At 42.7% G+C, this 25,061-nt stretch overlaps 1 protein-coding gene across 1 annotated transcript in view; it reads right to left on the bottom strand.

Annotated features, from left to right (window-relative positions):
• The window catches only part of AGBL1 (AGBL carboxypeptidase 1), a 326,572-nt gene that overhangs the window by 79,309 nt on the left and 222,202 nt on the right, over positions 1–25,061 (bottom strand). Inside the window, exon 22 of the mRNA XM_072981877.2 lies at positions 22,616–22,779. Coding sequence (XP_072837978.2) covers positions 22,616–22,779 — 164 coding nt within the window. The remainder of the gene's footprint in view (positions 1–22,615; positions 22,780–25,061) is intronic.

Genomic DNA, 25,061 nt, shown 5'->3' with positions numbered 1-25,061 from the left:
ACACACAGTGAGCATGGAAACAACCCTTCTGATGCTCCGTTCCATTGAATTCCATGCAAGAAAGCACAAACCATGAACATTTGCACACATTTGCATTCTTTGCACAGATTTGTGTTATTTGTATAAATTTGTATTATTTGGACAAATTTCCATTCTTTGGACAAAAATGATCTTCAATCTATTCAGGGAGAATTCTGGGGAACTATTTTTGTAGTTCCTTGCTCTGTCTGAAGCAAAGCAAGAACAGATTTACTTCCCTGGTTGTTCTTGCTTTCTTGTTCAAACTTGTTTCAGAGGATCCTTGCTTGTATTTACAATCCATACCCCTATTTTCTCTCAATATAGCTATGAAGTTGATTCAGAACTGTGGAATCTCATTCTGGTCCATCTGATTAGTACTACTTGCACATTCTCGCCCTTAAACAGCAGCACTCCTTGAAAGAATGTGAATTAAGGCTGTAATCCTATATACATTCAACAGATAGTTCACTCCAAATAACTTAATAAAACCTCCTTCTGAGTAGATGCATTCAGATTCACATTGTTGGTCATTCAAACTGTTCTCACTTGCCCTCAAGATTCTTATATAGCCCAAAAAGTGGCTATGGGGGTTTTCCACTATGTAAGCAAGTTAATTTTCCTGTTTCCACCATCCCATTTCCTACACCTATGGTCCCCAACCTTGGGCCTCCAGATGTTCTTGGACTTCAACTCTCAAAAGTCCTGGCCAGCAGAGGTGGTGGTGAAGGCTTCTGGGAGTTGTAGTCTAAGAACATCTGGAGGCCCAAGGTTGGGGACCACTGTCCTACACCATCTCTTGTTGCGGGAGTCCCTTTTGTGCTTAATCTAGGATGGAGGAAGCAAAGGCAGACAGAGGAAATCATATTGTTTAAAAGTTGGATATTAGTACAGTGTGTGCTATCTTTGAGAGAAATTCCCACCGCACTAAATTTTAACTTGGAAAAAAGCCACACTTGGAACATTCTTAACTTAGAACTATCTCCCGGAAGTATTTAGCTCCCACTAAGTTTATAGATGACCATTTTCTGAACCTTTCTGCATTTATTTTACATGGCTCCCTTACTAGGGTCATCATCTTTCCCCAACTGCCTTGTGTGTTCTCCAGAAATTAAAGATTAATCACCTGAATATTGCAGACATCAACTGGGGAGAATAATTGTACGATGCTCTCCGAATGCATACTGAATGCTAAAGCAGATTTATCTTGTTATTAGTTTCTCATTAGTTTCATGCATTCCTAGAGACCCTATAAGCCTGTAATTATAGTTTATAATCTCATGTGCACACTTGATCCCGCCTCTTGTTTTCACTTGGGGCAAAGCCTGGGAAATTAGTCATTCCATAGAAAGCACAGAAGAAGAGTAAAAACCATACAGAGTGCCCTGTTTTATATACAACAAAATATTTATCTAGTCCAGACTTCTATGCCATAGCAACCAACCAGATGCCTCTAGGAAGCCAGTTTGCAAAGCAAGCTGCGGGTGCAAAATCATCTTCCCACTCAGTCTCCCCAGCAGCTGGTATTCAGTAACACACACCCTTTGATCATGGAGAAGACATTGATGACCATTCTGATAGCCTTTGGCAAAAAAAAAGAAATGACTATCCCTCCCTTGTGAATTTGTTTTGGAGATCAAAAGATTGGAGGCTCAGGAGACTTGGTTGCCCAACTTGATGATGACTCTGGAAGCCCAAATATCCAATTGTGATCAAATACATATCTGGTCATCATAACAGCCTGGGAATGTTCTTTCTTAGTTGGACCATTGGTTCATAGCAAAGCATGCCATGATGCTGTCATGGGATTGACAAGTTTCCATCTCTATATGCTACTGTACATCAATATTCTTACAATACTGCACATACAGTAGTGTATTTTTTCAGATCTGTCATCCTTTTTAAGTTTCTTGACAACGATGCACCATTCCATGTCTTCTTGGCTTAGGGAAAGTGGCAGCCATCTTTTTTTCCTAATGCTTGACAAGCAGACCTTCCCATTTCTGCTCTGGTCAGAAATGGATCAGTAAGAAGCATAAGAATTATCAGGCAGAGTGTTCTTCTTACTCCTCTCCATGAGCCATTTGGCTGTTCTTCAGATCCATCCACTAGTTATGCCACTTGGCCAGCCCTCACTTGCTATGAGTCACAGCTGACTTGAATGGCATCTTCTGCCCTTCTCATTACAGCATCCTGAAGTTGTCTTGACATCAGTATTGCTACCTGTTCTTGCACACATCTGGCTATTGATGGAGAAAGGAAAGGGCACAACCAGATGATTGTCCTCTGTTGAAGGAGAAGCCTGCAATAGCATAGCAACCTGCATGGATCGTAAGATGTAGTTCCATCTTAAGGTAACTGAGATTCTTACTGCCTTCCGCTTAGAGCATCATGCTGCTGCATCCCATTTGCTTCGCACATAACATTGGATCTTAGCAGGTTCACCAACAAATCCCATAATGAACCCCTCCCTCTTTTCGAATTCACTTTCCACTTTCCCCCTACAGAGAGCTCACCCCAAAGAACTGACTCTATCAACCCTCCAAGGGAGAAAGGGTTGTTTAAGAACCTTATCTGAACCAACCAGCTGGGGGAACATGGATGGTATCACGAGCCTATAAACCATCCTTTTAACTGAAGCACTAAATTCTGCAGGACTCCAACCCTGCTATGTCACAGAGGTGACTGGGAACCTTTGAACAACAAAATGTCAGAGAGATATGCATGCCTGCTCTTGATGGGCCAACTCAGTGAAATGTGTCAGAACCCTTCCCTGTTCATACTGGTTAAACCTGAAAACATGGAAGCAAAGGAAGGAAACAGACCAGATCTGAAAATCAAAGCCTCTCCCGATTGAGAGATGTTTGTATGTAGCGTCAACAGTAGTGATAATCACTCTCTCTCTCTCTGGTCTTTATGCTGGGAGGACTGTTCCCCATTAGCAAATTTTTATTTTCATACTATTATTCAAAAATACCAGGCAGAGTCAATCAAAATTATAAAATCACTGCCCGGTAGGTATTACAGAACAGTTTTAAGCAAAACCCTAAGTATCTGTTAAACATCGACATCATATAGATGCAGTTCCTAATATTGTCATTTTTTTGTAGCTCTGATGATGTAATTTCTGGAATCTACAACTTCTTACAATGCTGTGTGAAATTAATTTCTATACCACCTAATTAATTTCTATACCATCTAATTAGTCAAAGACAGTACTCTGGGTGGGGTGCATAGTGTCTCCCCAGCTCCACCAATTTCAATCAACAACAATGTTAAAATTAACCCTAACCATCACAATAGAAAACCATATGGCAAGGACTGGGGAAAACAGAAAAAGTGCAAAGCGTTGCAGGATCAATAAATCCCAGCCTATGGGATTAGGTTCTCAAAGGCCATTTTGAAGAGCTCTGCCTTACAAGAATAACGATACTTTCTTCTCAATGAAAATGAACATTTGCCAGGAAGACAGCGTTAGAACAGCAGTTCAGTACTTCGGCGTCTTACACTTATAACTGCATTGTTCCCGCTCATTTCCGAAACGTATTTGTAACCATGAGGGCTAGAAGCTTCATGGATTTTCTTGTTCAAAGCAAGCTGACGCAGTCTACAACCTAGACTTAAATACCGAACAGCCCAAGCTCTTTTCCTCCTACCAGTATCTTTTCACCTCTAGTCTAACCTCTATGAACCTTCCTCCTCGCCTCCTCTTACACAATGGCGGTCCAATTTCCCTTTGAACACCTTGGTCGCCTCAGGGCTTTTGAAGACACTCCTTGGCAGTGGGGGCCTGATCTAATTAGAAACCTAAGGGACAATGGCTTCGTTTCATAGCAGGTTTTGCACCAGTAAGTTCGGAGGGAAAGCCAAATGCAAAGCTGAATGAGCTCTTGATTAGAGGGGCATCGAAAAGCGTGATTGAATGAAGGCCTCTTTTTCATTTACTGCTTCCTGCTCTGATAAGATGGTGTTATCCTGTCTTACTAATCACACTTCCCTTTTCTACCAAGCAAGTGGACAATGGTGGCAAAGGAGAGAAATGAAGGTCTTTTTCAATACCGTGCCTCTATTTATCTTTGTGCAAAGCATCCTCTACAATTCAGGGAAAATAAAGAGCGGACAAGGCTGGCATACCAAGAGGAAGCGTTTGCCATGTCTAACCAAGAGGGGTCATCGCCATCTCCTCTGCTCCAAGGAAGATCATCTTACACATTGTTCATTCAAGGACAATACAAGGGAGAGACAGAAGGGAACATGGGTCTTACTGCGAGGGAAAGAGGTCACACATATTTGATTCCAACAATTGTATGCAGTCAGGTTTATGCGACACAAGAGTGTCCCTGGGATTTTTTTTTTCTGGCAAGAGAGTGGAAAGCTGTATAGCGCTATGTCAGCCTAAATGGGATTATAGCGCCCACCACTACAACGCAGTGCATCTGTCTGTGTACACTGGGGTAATAAACAAATGTAGGACCCAAAGGAAAAGTATCTGCAGAGGAAGCAGCCCCAGACCCCCATTTAGTGCTTTTATTTTTATAGCATAAAACCCTGGAATTTCAAGTGTCTGGGTACAATTCTAAGTCCTGGTTTTAATCTAGAAAGCCCTGAACAGCCTGGACGCAAGCTATTCCAAAGACAGTGTCTCCCATTATCAGCCTGCTCAGGCATTAAGATCATCAGGAGAGGCCGTCTTCTCAATCCCACCACATTCACAGGTGTGTTTGATGGGGACACAGGAGAGGGCCTTCTCTGTTGTTGTCCCCAGACTTTGGAACTCCCTCCCAAGGAGAAAGGTGGGGTATAAATATTTTAAATAAATAAAAAAATAAATACAATAAAATGTGCATCGTATGAATCGACTGGAACGATTTTTTCTTGATCACATTATTTGATTTTACTTTCACCCGGATATACCTGGACATCCATGTATCTGCCTAAACGCCCTTTGAAAATTCCAATATCTCTAACAAAATACTTTAAAACCAATCATTTAAAAAAAAAATAGCAATACAAATGTAACGGTGGCTTACATTCTAGAAACTCAACAGAATAAAATCCATTTCATTAGAATTCCAACAAGTACAGTTTCCCGTCGCAACGCGGTGTTCTCCAAGGATCTTTCCAGGTACCATGAGTACTAATAATTTTTATTTATTCATTTGCAGAATTCAGCTGATGTGAAGCAAAAGAATGTTTACTAACACCATCCTAATGCTAGTTCTGCTTTAATTACGCAGCTAAAAGTCAAGTGAGACCTCTGTGTAACTGCCAGGCATCGGAAAAGATCAGCGTACCTCAAGTGTTACCTTAGTTTTGTCTAAGAATGTCATCCAACATGGCCTATATTATTTTCCATCCTATTCTCTCTCCCGTTATAAGCATTATTTGAGCTGAGATGGAAATGTCCCGGCTTCCCTAGAATGGGAAGAGAATAGAGGGAGTGCCAAAGAGTTAATCTCCATCTTAATCTCATAAATTGTAGGAGGGGGTTAAAAAAAAAAAAAGCAAAGAGCAAGGAAGGAAGGAAGGAAGGAAGGAAGGAAGGAAGGAAGGAAGGAAGGAAGGAAGGAAGGAAGGAAGGAACTGATGATGAATAGAAGGAAGGAAGGAAGGAAGGAAGGAAGGAAGGAAGGAAGGAAGGAAGGAAGGAAGGAAGGAAGGAAGGAAGGAAGGAAGGAAGGAAGGAAGGAAGGAAGGAACTGATGATGGACAGAAGGAAGGAAGGAAGGAAGGAAGGAAGGAAGGAAGGAAGGAAGGAAGGAAGGAAGGAAGGAAGGAAGGAAGGAAGGAAGGAACCAACAAATCATGCTCTGGAATAAGAGCATTCAAACATTCACTTCTTTAAAGGTTTGCTGCCAAAGTTACCCGCTTTTAAAAAAAATGATTGTGAAAGGAAAACAAAAACTCAGTTGGAGCTGACATCTTTAATTCATCTTTATTATGATTTTGATTATTAAGATAGAATTAGAGGTCAATATAGTTTTCCTGTCCAGGCTGATCCTTGTTTGAGATAGATTATGTTCACACACACACACACACACACACACACACACAGAGAGAGAGAGAGAGAGAGAGAGAGAGAGAATGATTGAAGATCAACCTAAGATCATCAGAGAGCGTCATTGTCCAAAAGACTGAAACCTGAATCTCCCCAGGCTTAATACAATGTATAATAAGTTAGCTGTTGTGTAGCTCAGTGGTTTAGGTTTCTGGCTGTGGAGCCAGAGGCTGGCACTTCAGTTCCCCGCTGTCCCTCCTCGAAAGGGGCTGGACTTGATGATCCCATGGGGTCCCTTCCAGCTTTGCAGTTCTAAGATGACAACCACCATGCCATGCTGTCTTCCACTCCATTTTGAGGAAACTAAAAAGTTTGTGGACGGAGGACCTTAGGAGTTTTCAGGGGAGCCAAATAGCTCTCTGCACAGCAGCGCTCACTTGTTTTCCCTCTGATTTTGCTCTGCATCTCCGGTGCTCGGCAACATTGTCATCAAGGCCAGCGAGGCACCAGCCAAGAGGAAATAGATTCCTGATTTAAAACCAGACTCCTAAGGTTCTCCTAACTCTCTCACACACTTTCTCTCTCTCTCTCTCTCTCTCTCTTGCTCTCTCCCTCAGACATATTTTGCTGCCTCCTCCATGTCTGGTTTCTAACCGTATTCCCTTTCTCAACATTATTCTTTGCTTTGACAACACAATGGACTTAAAATTATGCCAGCAGCTTCCTCGAAGGCTACAGAATGAGATCCCAGGAAAATTATTTGTCTTTCTTCCCACTTATCTCCTCCTCCTCCCTTTGGCGTACAAGCTAAAAGGCTGCAGTGCATCTCAGACGTTATTATTCTCTAAATTGCAGTCAAGACTTCAGAGCTTGCTACATCCCAAGAAAGATACAAAACATGATTAGATACAAAAGCATGATGAGAGAAGAAGGGAGGAGGGACTCATCTTGAAATACGATGCAGGGCGTTGGAGCGCAGGCGAGAGTCTGAAATCTCCTTCCTTTGGAATAACAGCCTTTTTCATCTTCCACATTCCTGGGCTTTCATTCAAATCCCATTGAAGTTAATGCAAAACTTCCCATTGGTTTCAAATGGCTAATAAATAATTCTTCCTAATGTTCACACAGTCCTGTGCTGCAATGACAGAAGCACAGGCTTTAAAAAAAACCCACTACTGCCTGGTATTTAGGAGCCTCTAGAAGCTATACTGATTGCACTCCTTCAGCATAGCAAGTAAGAGTGCAATCCAAACTCAAAGACATATGGTGGGCACAAGCCTCTTTTGACACAGAAATTGGCTTTTTTCTGCTGGCTGATCTCAAAGATCTGCCAGTGGAACTGCCAGGGCGATCTGCCAGTGGAACTGCTCTCTGCTGACTAGGATCTGCTGACAGAAAAGCAGGGTGAAAGACAGAAGGAATAGGATCAGTGCGAAGGAGGAGAACTATGCTACCACCAAACATCCTCAGGATTGGGGCCCAGCCATAATGCTCTGGAGGTTGCCCATCCCACACTTGTCTAGTTTCTGGCTGCAACCTCATTAGTGACATATTATTGTGTCTTGATTCATTTTTCAAACAACAAGCCTTCAAAGTCTCCAAAGTCTCCTTTTTGACTGTATCATTTCCATGTGTTTGGGATCTGCATAGAAATTAACATTTAAACGATCATTTACATAGCTATTTTAAGAACCTAATTCTTGCATGAAGAGGTTCTAAGCAGGGGACATCTCATGCCATCAGTTAGAAAACACTCCTCACTTAAACCAGTGCTTCTCAAACTGGGGTCTTAGATGTTCTCAGACTACAATTCCCAGAAGCCTTCACCACTAGCTGTGCTGATCAGGATTTCTGGGAGTTGCAGTCCAAGAACATCTGGGGACAGCCAGTTTGAGAACCACTGACATACGCCCACAGAATCCCACTGCTTTCTTCTTTGTGATGGAAGACTATCTACCAATTGCTTGCAAACATAGAAGGTTCTGTCTTAGGTCCATTATTTGTTCTTTCATTTTTTTTCATTCATTCATTTGTTTGTTTGTTCATTTGTTTGTCTTAAGGACAAACCAGTGATAGATATGGTGGAGATGCTACCAAATATCAATGAAAAAGCAAGTGACTTTGGTAAGAAACTAGACAAGGTTTTGATAAGAATGGTGATGGTTCTCCAGATGGATTATCCACAAACATTCATCTCTAAGATTGACAGGAAAGATGGAGGAATGTTATTCACCTTGTGCAATGGGTGCAATTTGTTAGCACTGAGCAACATCAAGCTGGCATTTTTATGTCTAAATGCATTTTGTCTTTTTTTTTTTAAAAACTTCATGGCTTAACAAACATATTTTGACCCAGCCTGGGAAGTGTGGAATCTGGTGGATAACGAAGTTGTAAGCAGATCTTGGAAAAGTTAGGGTTTGGGGCCTTTTTTGTGTATGCTGGCTGTGATACAGGGGGGCAGTGTAGCCAAGAAGACTCCAGTCCCATATTAGCTCATATTAGTCTGGGGTGTGTGAATGTGGACAGTGGACGTCAGAATTTGCCAGCTCAAACACAGCACACATCCCTGGCCAAAGGATACCTTCCCTTTGAGGAACCTTGGCAAACTTGGAAAAGAGCCCTAGCTCCTCAAACGTAAGCAGAACAATGAAAATAAAACAGAAGAACATGCTGGCCCCACTAGGAACCCAGGAAGCTGCTGCCCTCCAGAGATGAGTCCACCAATTTACCTTCGGAGACTTTCATAGATTTCTCGAAACCTTTGGTTCTTGCCAAGCTACTCAAGAGTGTGTCTCTTGGCCTCGTTCACTTATTAGCCTTCTTCCTATTCACCAAGATAAGCATACCAGAGACAGATGTGACCCAGAGGCTTTTGAAACTTCAGAAAGTTAATCAGCCTCAAGATTGTAGAGGTCGTGAGGTTTCCAGCAATGATGATAAGCAGCCCAGCAAACACTTGACTTTATGCCAAAAGCCCAGGAAATCCAATACCACACATCGTCCTAAGTGGCTGAGGGCACCGCTCAAAACATTTTTGGAGTACAGCTTGATTGCTGACATGCTGGGATGTATTAAAAAGCAAAGGGGGGGGATGTGCAAGCAGGGTCTCTCTCTCTCTCTCTCTCATCCCTATGATCTTCTTTCCATAAGCATTTATCAAGGGGCTTGCTAGTTCATTAACAAGGCATTGATTTAAAAATAAAAACTGCACACAATAAGAAATTCTATGGAAGGCCAACCGGGTTCCTCTACAAGCAAACTAATAGATTCATAAGCCGCCAAGCCTGAGGAGCAATGTAGTTCTTCAGCAGATGTAGGACAAAAAGATTAGATGGAAGCCGTCGGAATGGTATGGATGCATGAAAAACTCAGCTGCGTGACAATAAAACCGCTAGGTCCATAGCTCCCAAAGACAGGTTCTCAGACATGGCTGAAGCTCACATCTCAGAACCTTCAACCACTATGGCCTTTAATCAACCACCCTGGGAACTGCAGACCAGGATCACATAGGCACACAAAATTAAGAACCACCGCACTACGTGAACAAGGGATCCATCCCAACCGCAGACTAGAAAGGGATAGAAAAGAGATATTCTGGATAGAACGCAGTATTCACACTCAAGAAATCCTGGAGAAATCTCAGGCCAGTTGCCATCTACCTTATGAGCTGCTCTGCCCCCTGACATGTGGTTTTTTTAAAAAAAGGAAATCATGTGACAAAATGTTCTTCCTCAGCCTTTAAGCAAATTTATTTTAGAACAGCAGAACAGTCTATCTGAGAATCTAGAAAGCAAGACAAAGGCCCTTAAAATTCCTCTTCACTCATAGCATGTGTCATCACACTGGAACTCACTTATAGTAACCCTAACAGGACTTTCAAGGTAAGTGAGATATTTAAGGAGTGCTTTTAGTAATTCCATACTTCCAGTGAGTTTCCATGGTTGAGTGGGGATTCAAACCCAGACCTCCTGAGTTCTAGTCCATTGCTGTATCCACTACACCACAATGGGTATCCCTCTGCACTTATATCAATCAAATTTCATCTTGGTTTCAGTCTTTTCTCCCTACGCCATTGCCCATTTCCTGGTTGGACCTGGGCTAAAAGCTTCATATCCTTGGAATCCACAGTCTGGCTACCCTAAGAGAAGTTGGTGCTTTGGGGGGGGGAGGGGGGAAACAACCCTTCTGAACTTTGGTGCTGACCTAATTTATGAGCTTGACCCACATACACACTCCTTTTCTCTTCTTTGAGTCCATTTCATGATTAATTTAGTTTCACTGAATTTCCTTTACTAGCTGCTGAGCAGAGAACACATTTCCAAGCCTATTAATCTCCACTCTGGACCCATTTATGGAAGGCTAAATGAGGGAGAAGCCATTTGGATGCTTTGTTCCACAACTCGGGACACTTCTGGAATTGTAAACCATTGCGAGCCCAGAAAAGGGCAATAAAAAGCATTAATTGGAAAGCACTGAGCAAGAGAGATGGCTATATCTCCAGATGCTTTCGTTGCCCAAGTTCCTTTCTATCACTGGAGGGGACCATGCCTTCTCAGAATTATACAAAGAGGGACAGGAGAGAGAGAGATCATCTGTCCATGCAATTAATTTAGCATTCTATCATTTATTCTCTGTCACACAGGCATCTTCTCTGGAGCCACCCTGGGAAAATATCAGTCTCATGCAATCACAATAATCATGCCATTTTATTCATCCCGTAATATTAGATACATGTCTTGCAGAAGCTGGGACATAAACATTCAGCTTGAAATGTTGCTTTAGGAGAAATCTGAAAAAGAGCCATTGGCTCAGTGATACAGCAGATATGTGAAAAGAAAGGTAGCATTTTATTTGCATTTAGCCATGGCCTTAGCAAGACAAATGTCAAATTTACTGAGATATCAAATCAACATATTAAAAGCAAGATGATGCAGCATATCATAGCCAAAATTAGACAAGTAGATCTATAAAAAGTACCTGGCTTCTTAACTAACAAGGGTTGAATTAGCTCTTTGCACACCACTCTATAGAAGGTGCAAAAGAACAGCACACAGGCGAGTGTGTCAACACCTTCGCCACATGGTCATGTGCGATTCTGTAATGGGGTTCGTAGAAGTCAAAAGAATCCCAGTTGAATCGCTGGCACCTCCAGTGAAAACAGAACAAAACAAGAACCCAGTGATTCCTCTAAGAAACTCGGAAGCCGCTGCCCTCTCTAGTCAACAACATTGGGCTCAATGGATCAATAGTCTAGATTTGGATTAGGCAGGTTCATCTGAGGACATTGGGATGCATGGGTTACCACAGGGGCAGCCAGGTATAGCTTATGGTCGCATGTTTCCCCCAAGGCTGTTTTTTTATCCCTCTTGTTCAAGGGTGATGTAGTGGATAGAGTGATGGACTAGGACTCCAGAGAACAGGGTTCAAATCCCCACTCGGCCATGGAAACTGACTCAAGAAATGGAATCGGTAAAACCAGTCCTTAAATATCTCAGTTAGCTTGGAAGCCCTAGTAGGACTGCTGTAAGTCAGTTCCGACTTGAGAGCATAAACCACACACTTTTTCCAGCGAGGGCACAAAAAGATTAATTGATATCCCTAGACCCTTCCAAGAATGATGAGTTATCTATAAAATCGGTTCCGTCCCCCAGTGGCACCATTTTAATACCAACGAAGGTATTTTTTTTGAAAACTGGAAATGGACTTCCAGCCACTTCCTATGTTTTATACTCCATTTTCATTGAATTTTTGGTGATTCTTGCAACCTCTGATGGTCCCAAGGTAGAAAACAGATCCCAGATGTGTGCTTTTTTAAATATCTGCTGGTTTTTGTTATAGGCTGAAATGCTGTCGACACAGCCCTCTGTACCTATCATCAGCAGCCATCTTTTATTGTTGATTACAAGTTTCTAACGCCAACCCTTTGAAACACTGAGACTCCACAGGGATCCCCTTTGTCCTGAGAAATCCTTTCATGGCCTCAGGATCAGGGTGTCTTTAAGGTCCAAAAATAATCACAGACAATCCTAGTCTTTTTAATTATCAATACTTTTAATTAGCAAGGCCATGGCTGATGACACCATCACCCAGAGCTGAGCCAACAAGATTTCACGGGCTATGCCATTTTGCAATTTTATTATATTTTATTATTGTTTTCAATTGCTGTTAACAGCCCCAAGTGGTATGTATATACGCATGAAACGGAAGAGATTTAAAGAGGGTTTGAAGTTCTCGAATAAATAGTAAACTATAACGTGCTGTAAAAAAACAGAGGTAGCCGCAAAGTGGCTCTTTCTCCTTCCATTCTCTCTCATACATAACAATTTCTCCTCTCGGCTATACATTTCATAATATTCAGCTTTACTAAACATTGCGATTTGTTTGCCTGCCTGCCGTTTCCACGACATACATCTCTTGGGATCAAGGAAGGCAGGAGGAGTTAAATCTCACTTGCTCCAGGCGCCAGCCCACCACCCACTTGGGGAAACATAATTTAATAATAATATCAATAATAAAAATACTCTGCCAGATAACAAGAGCCTTCTGTGTAATGGCATCCGCAGAAAAAGAATTGATAGTAGAGATCAGCATCACAGAGGCTGGTGCTGAGGGTATCGCCAAGGACGTATTTAATGATGGACCAAGGGCGTTGCTGCCTGGCTGTTTATGAGATGAGTTGTTTAAACAGTGTGAGTGACAGTCCTGGCATGCAAAAGCAGCAGCCTCTCACACACAAAAGAGTCAAGGAATACAAGCCTGAAGATGGAAGGAAGACATTCTAGCAGTAGCTTTCTACATTCCTGACTAAGGACTCAACTTTCTCCAAACTCCACAACATGGCGGCAAACTCAACCAGCATGCTCCATGACAATGATTTTTCAAGGAGGAAATTCCAAATGAATTTTCTCTTGATCGTTGTATTAAACTCAGTTGGACATATGTTTTCAGCTGGTAACTACAGCAGAATGTTCAAAAAAGTGTAACGTTTTGTGGAGAAATGATTTCCAATCTTCACAACAGTTTTGTTGCTCAGGTTAGCCCATTCCAGAATTTACAGTTTCCCATGTTGAAGCATCTGGAATGATTGTGCCACTACTACATGGATCAGAAGCTAAACGGGAGCACTGCAGTCAAGTCTGTATTAACAACCTGACAGATTCAGGTAGCCAGCCCAACCCTTCCATAACATGAGTACCCAGCTCGGGGGATGGGGGGGCAAATTGTTGTTTGCATAATAATGTTGTAAATAAGTAAATATAAGTTGAAGCAACAGCAACAGGAACAACAACATGCTCCATGTTCAGGTGAAATCATTTATGTACCCCAGCACACTAGTTGAAGATCATTATTCTAGTACAACAAGAACTTTATTTATGAGTAATCTCTTCCCAATTATTAACCATCATGCTGGTGAAGGAAACTGACTTGTTCGCTTTTAGACTTTTGTAACAACATGGCCTTTAAACAGTAGAAATCATAGCTGTACCTGTTACAATTTCAGCACCTCTTTTCATGGACAGCTCCAAACTAGGATTCTATGTATTGTCTTTCACAATTCCAAGCCAGGAGCAGGGAGGGTCACCTTCATGAATTAACTGTACAATCCTAGGCATATTTACTCAGAAGAAAGTCCTGTGGAGTTCAGTGAAACCTAATTGAAAATGTGGATAGAACTGTGTCGTTTCTAATAAGATATTACACAATCTCTCTGGTTTCCTCCCAGTGAAGTTGAGTAAGAAATAAGAAAGCTTCAGAGATGCCATAGTCAAGAGCTGAATGAATCACAGAGTTTTGGAGTCATCTAATCTAATTCTCTGTTCAGGAGAGAAACTTTGCAATTAAAGCATCCTTGCAAGGTTGCTCAATCTCTGCTTAAAATCTCTCCAGGCCGTCTCCACCCCCTCCTGAGTCTGATCCTCCTATGAAGTGCCATGAACTTGTAGAGCATTTAAGAGTGATCAAGGGTGCATTTTTGAGCTATGTTATTGATGTCATGTACCATCAAGTCAGAACCAACATATAGAGACCCAAGTGGGGTTTTCAAGGTGAGCAATTTCATAAGTGGTTTTGCTAGTTCCACCTCCCAGTGAGCTTCCGTGACAGAGATAGGAAATTGAACCCAGTCCTCTCTGGAGTTCTAGTCCACACCACTACACAACGGATACCCATTTTAAGCTATACTATTCACTCTGCCAAAGCCTCTCTCCAAGAAAGCTTGCCAAGTGTCTAAATTACTCCCTTTTGGGTACCTGCCAGAGTAACAATACTTGCAGTCTTAGGAAGTAGGGGTCATCCTATCCGCTCAAGGTGGGGAAGGTTATAGTTTTCATCATAAGTTGCTTATTTAAGAGAATACAGGAAAATGTGTATAGTAGAGCACAGAAATGTACGAAATTGTCTTGCAGCTCTTCAGTAGGAATGCAAATCTTTGCTTCCTCCTCACAGGTGGCAACAAAGAATTGCAAAATTACTCTCCTTAGTCCAGAGGAGGATGAGATACTTTGTGTTGCTCTCAACCAAGGAAGAGAATGTGAATGATTGATTTTTGATGTTCACATCTTTTAAAAAAAACACATAGTTGCTCGAAGAGGAAAGATATGAGTTTTGCACAAAGGCTGTTTTCAAAAAATCTAGAGCCCTTGACAAGAAAAAAAAAAACATGGCCCCAGTCTCATTTGCAGTGGAGGCGAGGAACAATATGGTCTCAAAGATTCCTCAATAAGATTTCTTACAGAGTCAAGATAACCCTAAATCAATTTAGCGAGTTTTCTTCACGACCCTACTCCTGAGCAATTTTAAAAATACATTTCATATCCTCTGTTTTCTACTGTAGACAGTGCAAGATCTGGAAAAGAATCTGGGTGGCAGGAATATTTCACTCTGGTATTTGATACTGACCTTGGAGGTCATACAGCTCTAGACTGTTTCATAACAAAGAAAGGAAGACGGAACATACACTGGATTCAGTTCTGCCAGAGACACTGGCTATCTGCAGCTCCTGGCTAATTTGAACAACCTTAGCGAATCACATTAACAAGTGACATGACTGTAGGAGTTTCCAGTTTTGACATCTTGGGTTCTGGTCTCAAAACTACTCTCCCCAGTGCTCACCCTGCCCTCCAATTTATTCAATGTTGTTTGAGAAATTAATTACCTCAGTGACGGCGTGTGAAATTTGAACCCTGCCTGGCCCTCCAGCTTTGGCCTGCCATTCGATAGCACACTCCGGGGCCATGCTGTTCCTAGGCCATTCCATAATCAAAAAAAAAAAAAAAAGTCAATCGGATAATAAGAAAATGAGCAAACAGAAGAAGGCACCAGCAGCTGAGAGAAAGCATTAATGAAAAGCTTCTGAATTCGAATGGCCAACCTGTGAGGAGTCCATCTGAATACCAAACATGTTCATTACAGCCAGCACCGCTTGACTGAGCCTCTGAAGAATGCAAGGGGATTGAGCTTGCATAATAGCGAAGAGGGAGGATGACACACTTTGCGGTGATACTGGGAGGAAGACAAATATAAAAGGCAGAGGAGAAAAAAGCCAGCCCACCGTTGAGAAGTTCATGGGACTGAGAGGGCAAGAAGAAACGGGTCCTTCTCAAGTGCACAGACAGAAGGAATGGAGCCATTTTTTGGTCCTACAATCCAGATATTCAGTGCTAGGCGGACATATTGTTTCCCCCCCCCCCCAGAAGGAAATATATTTAGATACATGTCAACACACATGGAGTTATGGCTTCAACCTACAGCAGTTCTTGGACTAGGCAAGGAGGAAGAAAAGGCTTAAGGATGCATCCCGGCAACTGTCTCTGGCTGAAGAGCAAGATGGACAGAATATAAGTCCTATAAGATCCTCTCAGGCCAGGCGGTTGAGAGTTTTGACCCCGAGAAAGGCCCGGAAAACATCAACTAGAAACCGGGCCTTCTCAGAGGTCATGGTGCAACTCTGGGAAAGTCTCCCTCCTGAAATCTGCGGGGCCCCTTCACTGGGAACTTTCAAAAGATTGCTAAAAACATGGCTTTTCAGACAGGCCTTCCCAGACCTTAGAGCATCTTAATACCGTGGTGCTTTTTAACAATTACACCTCCAACCCCTCCACTGTGCCTTTTTATTACTTTAATTATTTTACTTCTTCTTGTTGTTGCATTTTGTTTTAAGCTGTTACTCAGTTAATATTTTGTATTGTTGTTGTTTTATAATGTTGTGGAATTGTAAACTGGCCAGAGTGGCCTTAGTAGGAGATAGGTGGTATAAAAATCAAATACATACATACATACATACATACATACATACATACATACATACATACATACATACATACATACAGGAAGGAAGGAAGGAAGGAAGGAAGGAAGGAAGGAAGGAAGGAAGGAAGGAAGGAAGGAAGGAAGGAAGGAAGGAAGGAAGGAAGGAAGGAAGAGACACGGATGCCTCCATCCATATCGCCCCAAGGGGGCACCTTTTAGCCTATAGATGGAACTAATTTGTAACTGTGGATAAAAGCTTATTCTAGTGGCATGATCACTTACAGACCCCTTTATTTTGCCAGAAATACATACCCCAAAGGGCAACAATACATTGCATCACGCTTGCAGGCCTTCAAGGAATCAAGTGGAGTGCTCAGCCACCAGCCACTGGAACAAATGTCTGGCAGCCCTCGCCCTGACTTTGGAATTCCTGCCCTCCAAAACCTGAGTTCGGCTTTCACATCTCAGCCACTATAGTATAGGTTTGAGAAATAGGTCAAGGGACTAGGAAACTTACTTTTGGCTTAGAACTTGAAATTATACTTTTTTGGGTCTCGAGCTTCTAGAATTCCAGAATCCAGCCAGCATTCGTTTGTTTGTTTGTTCATGCATTCATTCAAAATATTTTTACCCCACCTTTCTCCTCAAAAGGATCCAAGGTGGTTTACAACAATGAAAAGGTTATATTTAATAGCTAAAAACAGTAAGTATAAAAATATTTTTTAAAGAATTAAACAAGTGTCATATTAAAAATGGTAAATAAAATCCATGCTAAAAACACATTGACAAGCGACAGAGCACAACAATCCAATTGGGACTGGCCCCTCGGCTGTGGAATACTCTACCAACGGAAATCCGCCTGGCTCCCTCGCTGGGTGTTTTTAAAAGCCATTTAAAAACTTGGCTCTTTAGGCAGGCCTTCCCTCTGGTCAATTAATTGTTTCGTTTGTTTAATTTCCCATCTTGAGAATGTATAAATCCATTAGTTAGTTGGTTGTATTATTAGATTTTAGTAAGTATATTATTCTATTGTATTTTATCATTTTTTGTAAGACGCCCCGAGTAGACTTTGTCTAGAGGGGCAGGGTATAGGTCTAAATAAAGTAAAGTGATCTAACCAAGGTGAAACAAGGGCATATATCACTGCAGCCAACTTCTTCCCACTCTCCCACCTCTCAGAGCAATAACACACCCCAAGTGTGTTAGCAGCCTGGCCACCATTCTCCATCTTCCCCAGGGCCCTATAGCTAGGATACTTCCTGGGTATTTGGGGAGAGGTAGAAATGATGGCAGCCACCATTCCCAAATGGCACAGTCTTGCATATGCAAAATTCACTTACTGCTAACCTAATAAAAGCAAGAGAACATACCGTATTAAGATTTCTAGCTGTGCCACCCACTTGGAGGCAGTCCTTATCTGGGATAATCTGCTCTTAAATGCACAATGAATCCACCCTAAACTCCATTTGAAACAAATTTAGTAGAACACCGAAGTGTCATCTTGAAAACAAGTAGCCTCATATTCCCTGTGGTGTGTGGAAAAGATTTTTAAGACTTAAGCCCACTGGAAGAATAGAAGAAAGAGGAGGAGGAGGAGGAGGAGGAGGAGGAAAATTAAAAAGCCAAGCTGAGTGGGAAAGGAGGGGAAAGGAGTCTGGTATAACACAGGCTCTGCTTCTCTCTAGAACAGAATTTGCTGCAAAAGAGGAAACAATCACAGCCGCTGTCTCCTCATTGGCCATGACAAATGCGAAGTAGCAGAGAGCTTTGACTAGGACCTAATCGCTTTTCCAGCAAATGAGGCATGAAAACTATTGTCAAAAATCATGATGTCCAAAGCATTCACTCGCACTTCATCTTCCTGGCTGAGAGAACTCCTGGAGGCTTCAGGTGAATGTGAGTTCTAGGGAGAGTCTACAAACAGAGCCTGCAGTGCATGCTGAGCCACTGAAATTCCTGACACCAAGAAGAGACAGCAGTCTCAGGGAGATGGAGGAGCAATGACAGATTCAAAGCAAGCTTGGCGATGAGACAACTTCAGCACCTTGGACAGGGCCCCTGGTGCTGACTCAAAAGTTCATTGGCTAAAATTCAGAACCGCGGCCAGCAATCAAGCGAGTGAGAAGAAAAGTGGAAGATTTGGACTTTCTGTACTTGCAATAACAACATTCTCCATTTGGAGAGTTCTACCTACCTTGCAGACACTTTATTTATTATTTTATTCTATTTATTTTACTTATACCCCCCCATCTGGTCCTAGGACCACTCTAGGCGGCTTCCAACACAGTATAAGCAACAGATAAAATAGGACAAAAATTGTTACATAAAATACGAATAATACAAAAATATCTACTTTACAAACTCCCACCCATGATGCACCTGGAAGAAAGCCCTAAATTGTAAGGCTTTGAGGCATAGCTAGGGCTTTGTTGTTGTTTAGTTGTTAAGTCGTGTCTGACTCTTCGTGACCCCATGGACCAGGGCACGCCAGGCCCTCCTGTCTTCCACTGCCTCCCGGAGTTTGCTCAAATTCATGTTGGTAGCTTCGCCTAGTTCTACCCAAACTCCCATCTTACAAAGAAAGTTCCCAGCTAGCACTGGGCCAGGAACAGGAAGGGGAGGAAGTGAATAAAGAGATAGATAGCCAGTCTCTCGTATTTTACTCACTTGTGTAGTTTTGGAGTTTGCTCCTTTCATTAAAATAGCAGATGTATTGACATCATCACCACACACCCATACTACCACCAGGAATATTTTTCCCATTTTTAAAATTCTGACAGAGCATCTAATGCATATGCAGATGTGGTCCCCCTGAAGCAGTTTGGAGCCAAAGGGAAAATAACACACTCCTTTTCTTTCTTGCTATATCTTCTGTATGGCCATCGCCTTTTCCAAATGTACTGACTTCTGCCCGTGATCAGGTGAGTTCGAAATACAGAAAGGTGTACTGTCAGCTCCATGCTCTTTTCTGTGCAAGACAGAGAACCTGGAGCAGACGTGGAGCTGAAACAGTCTGGAAGGGTGGATTAAACGGCAAGGATACAGATAAGCCCTGACTGGTGGAAGCTGTCACTGTTATGGGATGATGCTCAGTGGGAAAGTGACACTGCCAGCTCTATCGGGCACTGCAGCAAAAGGAAACATACTAAGGAGACAAACGGTTGAGATCTGCAATGAAAAAAAAAGAATAAACAGAGATGGAAAATCCATTAGAGGTAAAAGGATGGTTTCGCATGAAACCAACCTTCAGCCTTCCAATCAATGGCCAAATGTAGCAAGTGCTGAGAAAGACTACCTCTACTTGACATTCTGAAAAATCCCTGCCAATCAGACAACAACACTGAGCAATATGAAGAAATAATCAGACCCAATTCAAGGCAATTTCCCATGGAGATGGAGGCTGAAAGGACCCCAGGAGTATAGATGGGAGTCTACCATTGAGCAAATAAAGCAATGTTCCTCCCAAAAAACGAGAGCACCAATTTGCAGATACTAAGTTATATCTATACATAATTATTCAATATCTGTCATTTACTATTATTGCAACAGAAATACAATACATCTCACCATTGATCGGAAAAAGTGTGACCGGGTGAACTGCATGACTGCTCAATCTGGCAAGCCTCTGCAGACTAATGGGCCATCCAAGGCCCCTGCTCTTTTGACATCTTAGGGTTCTTTCTCTTCACAACTCCCTAGAAATGGTCAGCTTGGAAACAGAGAACAAATCCAAACAGAGGATAGTTGTCAGGCAGTGGATAAGTGGAACCATAAGTACTGATCCCGTGGTTATCCGTGTGACCAGCTGTGCACCAAATTGGACAAACAGCCAAGCCAATGGTGCAACCCTGCTAAACAGAGCCAAAAACATGTGTGAGTAACATTACTACACATGGATACTTCAACAGGATTCTGGTCAGTGGTTGTCTCTCAGAAAGTTCAGATTTCACCCAGAGCCAGCCAGTTGTTGATTCCAGCATATCATAGGGCAACACTGCTACACAATGCTGAGTTTTGAACACCGCTATCTCCCATCAGGACAAAAACAGCCTATATACTCCATTATCTTTTCTTGGGACTAATTCAGCACATCTTGTTCTCAACTTGTCTTTCTGCAAGCCTGGGAGGCCAAAGAGTGTTCAAACAGCATCAAATCAAAGCAAAAGGATAAGTAGATAAGGAACAGTCAGATGTTGGTGTAATGTAGTTCTGGGTTGAGACAAACGCCTGTGATGCGGAAGGATTTAATTCTGCCCTCAATTATGGTTGCTGACTTTTCCTTCTGCACTAGCATGACCTTCTCCGCCCCCAGCAACATGGCTGCTCTCTCACCACAACTTTCCGCTTTCCTTAATTCCTCCAGTTTGTCAGGTGTTTGGAGTTTTCCTTCTCTATCCCCAACTTATTCGAACTCAAAGACTTCTACAGCTCTGGATTCTGAAGTCAGCGGTTTTGATTTATGCCTGGAATCCATCCGTCTGGCTAGGCTTGAATAGTTCCCTTTAATGACACACGGATTGCTTGTCAGGCGGCTCTCCACGGCCCGGCTGGTGTTTGGAACACACTGTAATTGCTTCATTTATACGCTCACATGTACAAGTGAGCCTGGCTAATCTAAAGAAATGTCTCTATTTTTAAGGCCATTTCGTCCCCTCCCCCTACCTACCTCCTTTCCCTCTCTCTCTCTATAAACGTTAAAAACGATGAACAAGACTGTAAATATGGTATCCCGCATCAAGAACAGGTGGTGTTAATGGCTGTTATAGCATCCCTGAAGGGAGAAAATGGAAGCCCACCATAAATTATGGGGCATTTCGGCTAGGGAAAGAAGTAGAAGGCAAAGATAAACCTCACTTCCTCTGTTGAAAAAAAATGGAGAAGGATTATGTCAACAAAAGACCCCATTGTGTATGGTACAACGCATTACAAACAGCTTGCCGCAAGCAGTAGGTTGGAAGTGCATCAAGATATACGCTACAGAGGCAGGACATCTTGTTTCTAGCCAACATTGTTGAGTCCATGTGCTGCTGTTCATGCCTGTTTGGACCCAAACATCCTTTTCTTTGTGGACTTCCCGGATGAGACAATTAGAAGGAAACATCATTGACACCATCCGGAGTTACAGTGTGTGAGAGAGGGACTTCCTGATTTATCCACCATGTAGAATGTTCCAGCTAAGTGATATCGTAAAGACTTGAGCCTAAGAGGAACAGAGATTCAGCCCGCAATCATCCAGCCATGGCCGGTGGAGTGATCTTGATGCAAAGACACTTGTTTGCTCAAACAGAGACAGCCTCACCCTTACAGATCCCAGTTCGTGCTGGTCCCGGGAAATGAGAAGGTCTGCTTTTAATGAGTACAAATGCTTTCGACCTGCTTTCTACAGAACCAAAGTTGGATATATGAAAAACGAAAGACTCAAATGTACATGGACTTTTGCAGCTTTACATCCTCAGAACAGCATGCAATAATCAATATTCTGAATCAGACTGTAACGAGTTTTATCGGAACACGTATGCCCTTTCTTTAATCTTGAGTCAAGGACCATAAAGACTCAACCCTCAAATCAATGTGATATGGACCAGGTTTTTAATTTCATCCCCACCTTAGGGCCGGTCCTACTGTTGAGCAAGGTGTGCAGTATGGGAAGAAGCAGCAAAGAAGAAAGAAACTTATGCTATGTGAATTCTTCTGCTAGTCCCTTAAGCTTCGGTTACAGTGGAGCTGAAGAAATATGGTGTTGAAGAAATATCCCATTTATTTCAAGCTAGAGTCCGACCCCTTGGAAACACCTGTAATATACAGACCATTAGTCTCACAGAATTAAGAGTCCTCAAACCCCACTGAGTTAATTCTCCACCTTTAAGTGGTCACCTTTAGGGACACCGGATCATCCCTTGAGCTGAAGAAAGATTCAGTGGCCAAATCCAGGCAACATCTATACACAGTATGAGAAAAGGAGGCATCTTGATCAATGACCCAAGTGGCCAAAGAACCTCCACTCTCTGAGTTAACCCATGAAACACTGGGAAATATGATCCTGGAGCCTTTTTCCATCATAAACACAGGCCTACGGAATGAATATTGTACTGCCCAAAGTGGAATCTCTTTGTGCAATAATCACGACAACGACTGCAACAAGAACAGCAACAATGATAACAATGACACTTTATCTAATTGAAAGGTGAAAGTCTCTTCCTCAACTGGATTTTTAAAAATCTCGATCAACCTTCCTGGACCAACACAACACTCAACAGAGATTACGGCACCGACAAAACATGTACACCTATGGTCTGGTGCCTTAGCCATCAAGAGCTGCCACTTTTCATAATGAATTGCTATTGTTCTGACCTTTGTGCCCGGAGATCTGTGATTTCTTCTTCCACATCCAGCAGGGCTGCTGCCTGAGTCATCAGTTTCTTGCTGCAGGGCAAGGATTTCAGCTGCAGAAGCAGAAGGCCAAGGCCAAACTTTGCTCCCATCTCTTCCAGCTCGCCAGTTCCAAGCTGGAGGCCCTAGGTGTAGAACAGGGAAACAATCAAGACAAGAATGATCCAATTAGGATTGAAGCAGGGTTCGGGCAGTATTTGCACGCAGTGATGGGCAGCGTGTGGTCCCAGGAGCATACATGCGGGCTTCTAGGTTTATGTATTTTTAAAACGACCATGTCGGATCTGTAGTAAATGCTGCAGGCAAGGATATGGTTTCCAGCCCCTTGAAGATTGTCCTTTTAAAAGACATTACTCAAGCCAGAACTGTGTGTTTTTTTTAATTATTATTTTTTAAAAGCAGAATTATTTTTCAGAAAGGAAAACATCATCCATCTGGTAGCCATCAAAAATGGTCTTGACCACACTTTGCCTTCCTCCGCTCTCAGCTAAGCCAGCACAACATATTCAAAGTGAAGTTCCTCTGCTCAAGCAGAATTGATCCAACCTCTATGACACCATATTTTTCCTTCCAAAATTAAAGAAACAGCAGGCAAAAGTCAGCTCCTCATTGCCGACTCTCAGCTCCAGTGAGCAAAGTAACCTTGACCTCACTCATCCTAGACAATGGCAGAACCTTTCGCGTCTCCCCATCATGCTTAATACAGGCGTCTGAAAAGCACAGAGGATGAAATGGCACCGTGGTGGGATCCTCAATAGCTCTCTGTGGACCACAAAGCTGTTCACAATTATTCTCAGTGGGATGTTTTTCGGTATCGTGGGGCAGTGGGAATTGGAACCCGGATGTGCCAACATAAGTGAAAACTTGTCCATAAATGCCCCTCGGCTTTGACAGCCCCCAAAGTGGACTATGAAGATCTGGCATGGGGAAACATGGTCAATGGAAGACCTTGTCAGCTCTATGCCACCAAGCTCATCTGATTCTTCAGCACAAGTCCGCCCTCCTGTCAGCTCATTGACACCAGCTCCAGATTCCCCATGACCAACAATGGTTTCCTTAGCAATGGCAACATGTCCATTCCCAGGGTGTGAGGTGCTTTCTAGAACAGTTGCATTTCCTTCCTGAGCTCACAACACAAGGTAAAGACGATCTTTAACTAGGAGACACACGCCTTAGAGGGACACAAGAGTGTAGGTTGCAGAGAGATGTCTGAAAAATCATTCGGTTTTCTTTGCCTTTGCAGTGGTTCCCAACCTGAGGTCCCCAAAGGTTCATTGGCTAAGACTCAGAAGCCTTCACCACTACTTGTGCTGGCCAGGATTTCTGGGAGTTGTAGTCCACAAACATCTGGGGACCTAAAGCTGGGAACCACTGCATGGGATGGTGGAGAACTTTTTCTTTTCGCTTTCCATATACATCTTCCCAAGGCCATACACTTATTTCTATTTGGAAGTGGAAGACTCTGAGAGCTGAAAGAAAAGGACACAGTATCCAGAGGTATAACTAGAAAGCTTTGGCACCTGGGAGCAAATGGTACCACCTTCCACCTGTTTCTGTTCTGTATTATGGCCATGAGTTCTGCCCTGCCAAGGAAAAGGAGAAGCAGGATGTGATGCCTACAAAGAAGAAAGAAAGTGTCTGCCTTTAAGAGAGAGAGAGAGAGAGAGAGAGAGGAATGTGAATAGAGGCAGGAAGCATTGCTGTTTATTTTCTTACTGGTTTCCTACATTCATGTCTAGAGATAAGCATGAATCATCAGTTTGGTGATTCGTGCTGGCTCATTTATCAGCCAAACAAGGGTTTGGCGCTTCCTAGCCATTCCTCCTCCAGCAGCCGCCCAACTCAGAGGCAGCGCCCAGAGGAGGCAGGGCAGGGAAGCTGAGACCCTACCTCTGAGTGAGCCCCTGCCAGCAGAGGCAGGGCTGGGAAGTGCAAACACCTCTTCGGCCAATAAACAAACCAGCTCAAACCGCCATCCAGATTTTGATGCTCTTAGTCAAAGCCTCAGTCGCCCTGTCCCAGTTAGAGCTCTGACAGTATACCAGACTACTACTCTCATAATACCACAGATTGCATAACCACTAGCCCTATCATTCTGGGAGAATTCTTGCTTCTGGATCTTTTAAAAAAAAGAGAGAGAGAGAGGAGCATTTCCAAGACCTGATTCCAGGAATGGATTTTACAAAATCTGAGTTATACACAGCAACCTGCCCCCCAGCCACATACTGTCCTAGAATTATAACCAGGGTTCAGAAAATTTACTGTTTCTGACTACAACATCCAGAATCCCCAGGCAGTCCATGATCCCGATAGCAATGCTTTTAAACCCCATTTATGGCATATACTGTAGTCTCAGTTCTTCCTTAGTAAGGTTCAAGAATAATGGAGGCTAAGGAACAGAAGGCAA

This window comes from Pogona vitticeps, chromosome 12 (assembly GCF_051106095.1).
Source record: "Pogona vitticeps strain Pit_001003342236 chromosome 12, PviZW2.1, whole genome shotgun sequence".
Lineage (NCBI taxonomy): Eukaryota > Metazoa > Chordata > Lepidosauria > Squamata > Agamidae > Pogona > Pogona vitticeps.
The sequence above is the reverse complement of the archived record's forward strand: the minus strand, read 5'-3'. Positions and strand labels throughout refer to the sequence as shown.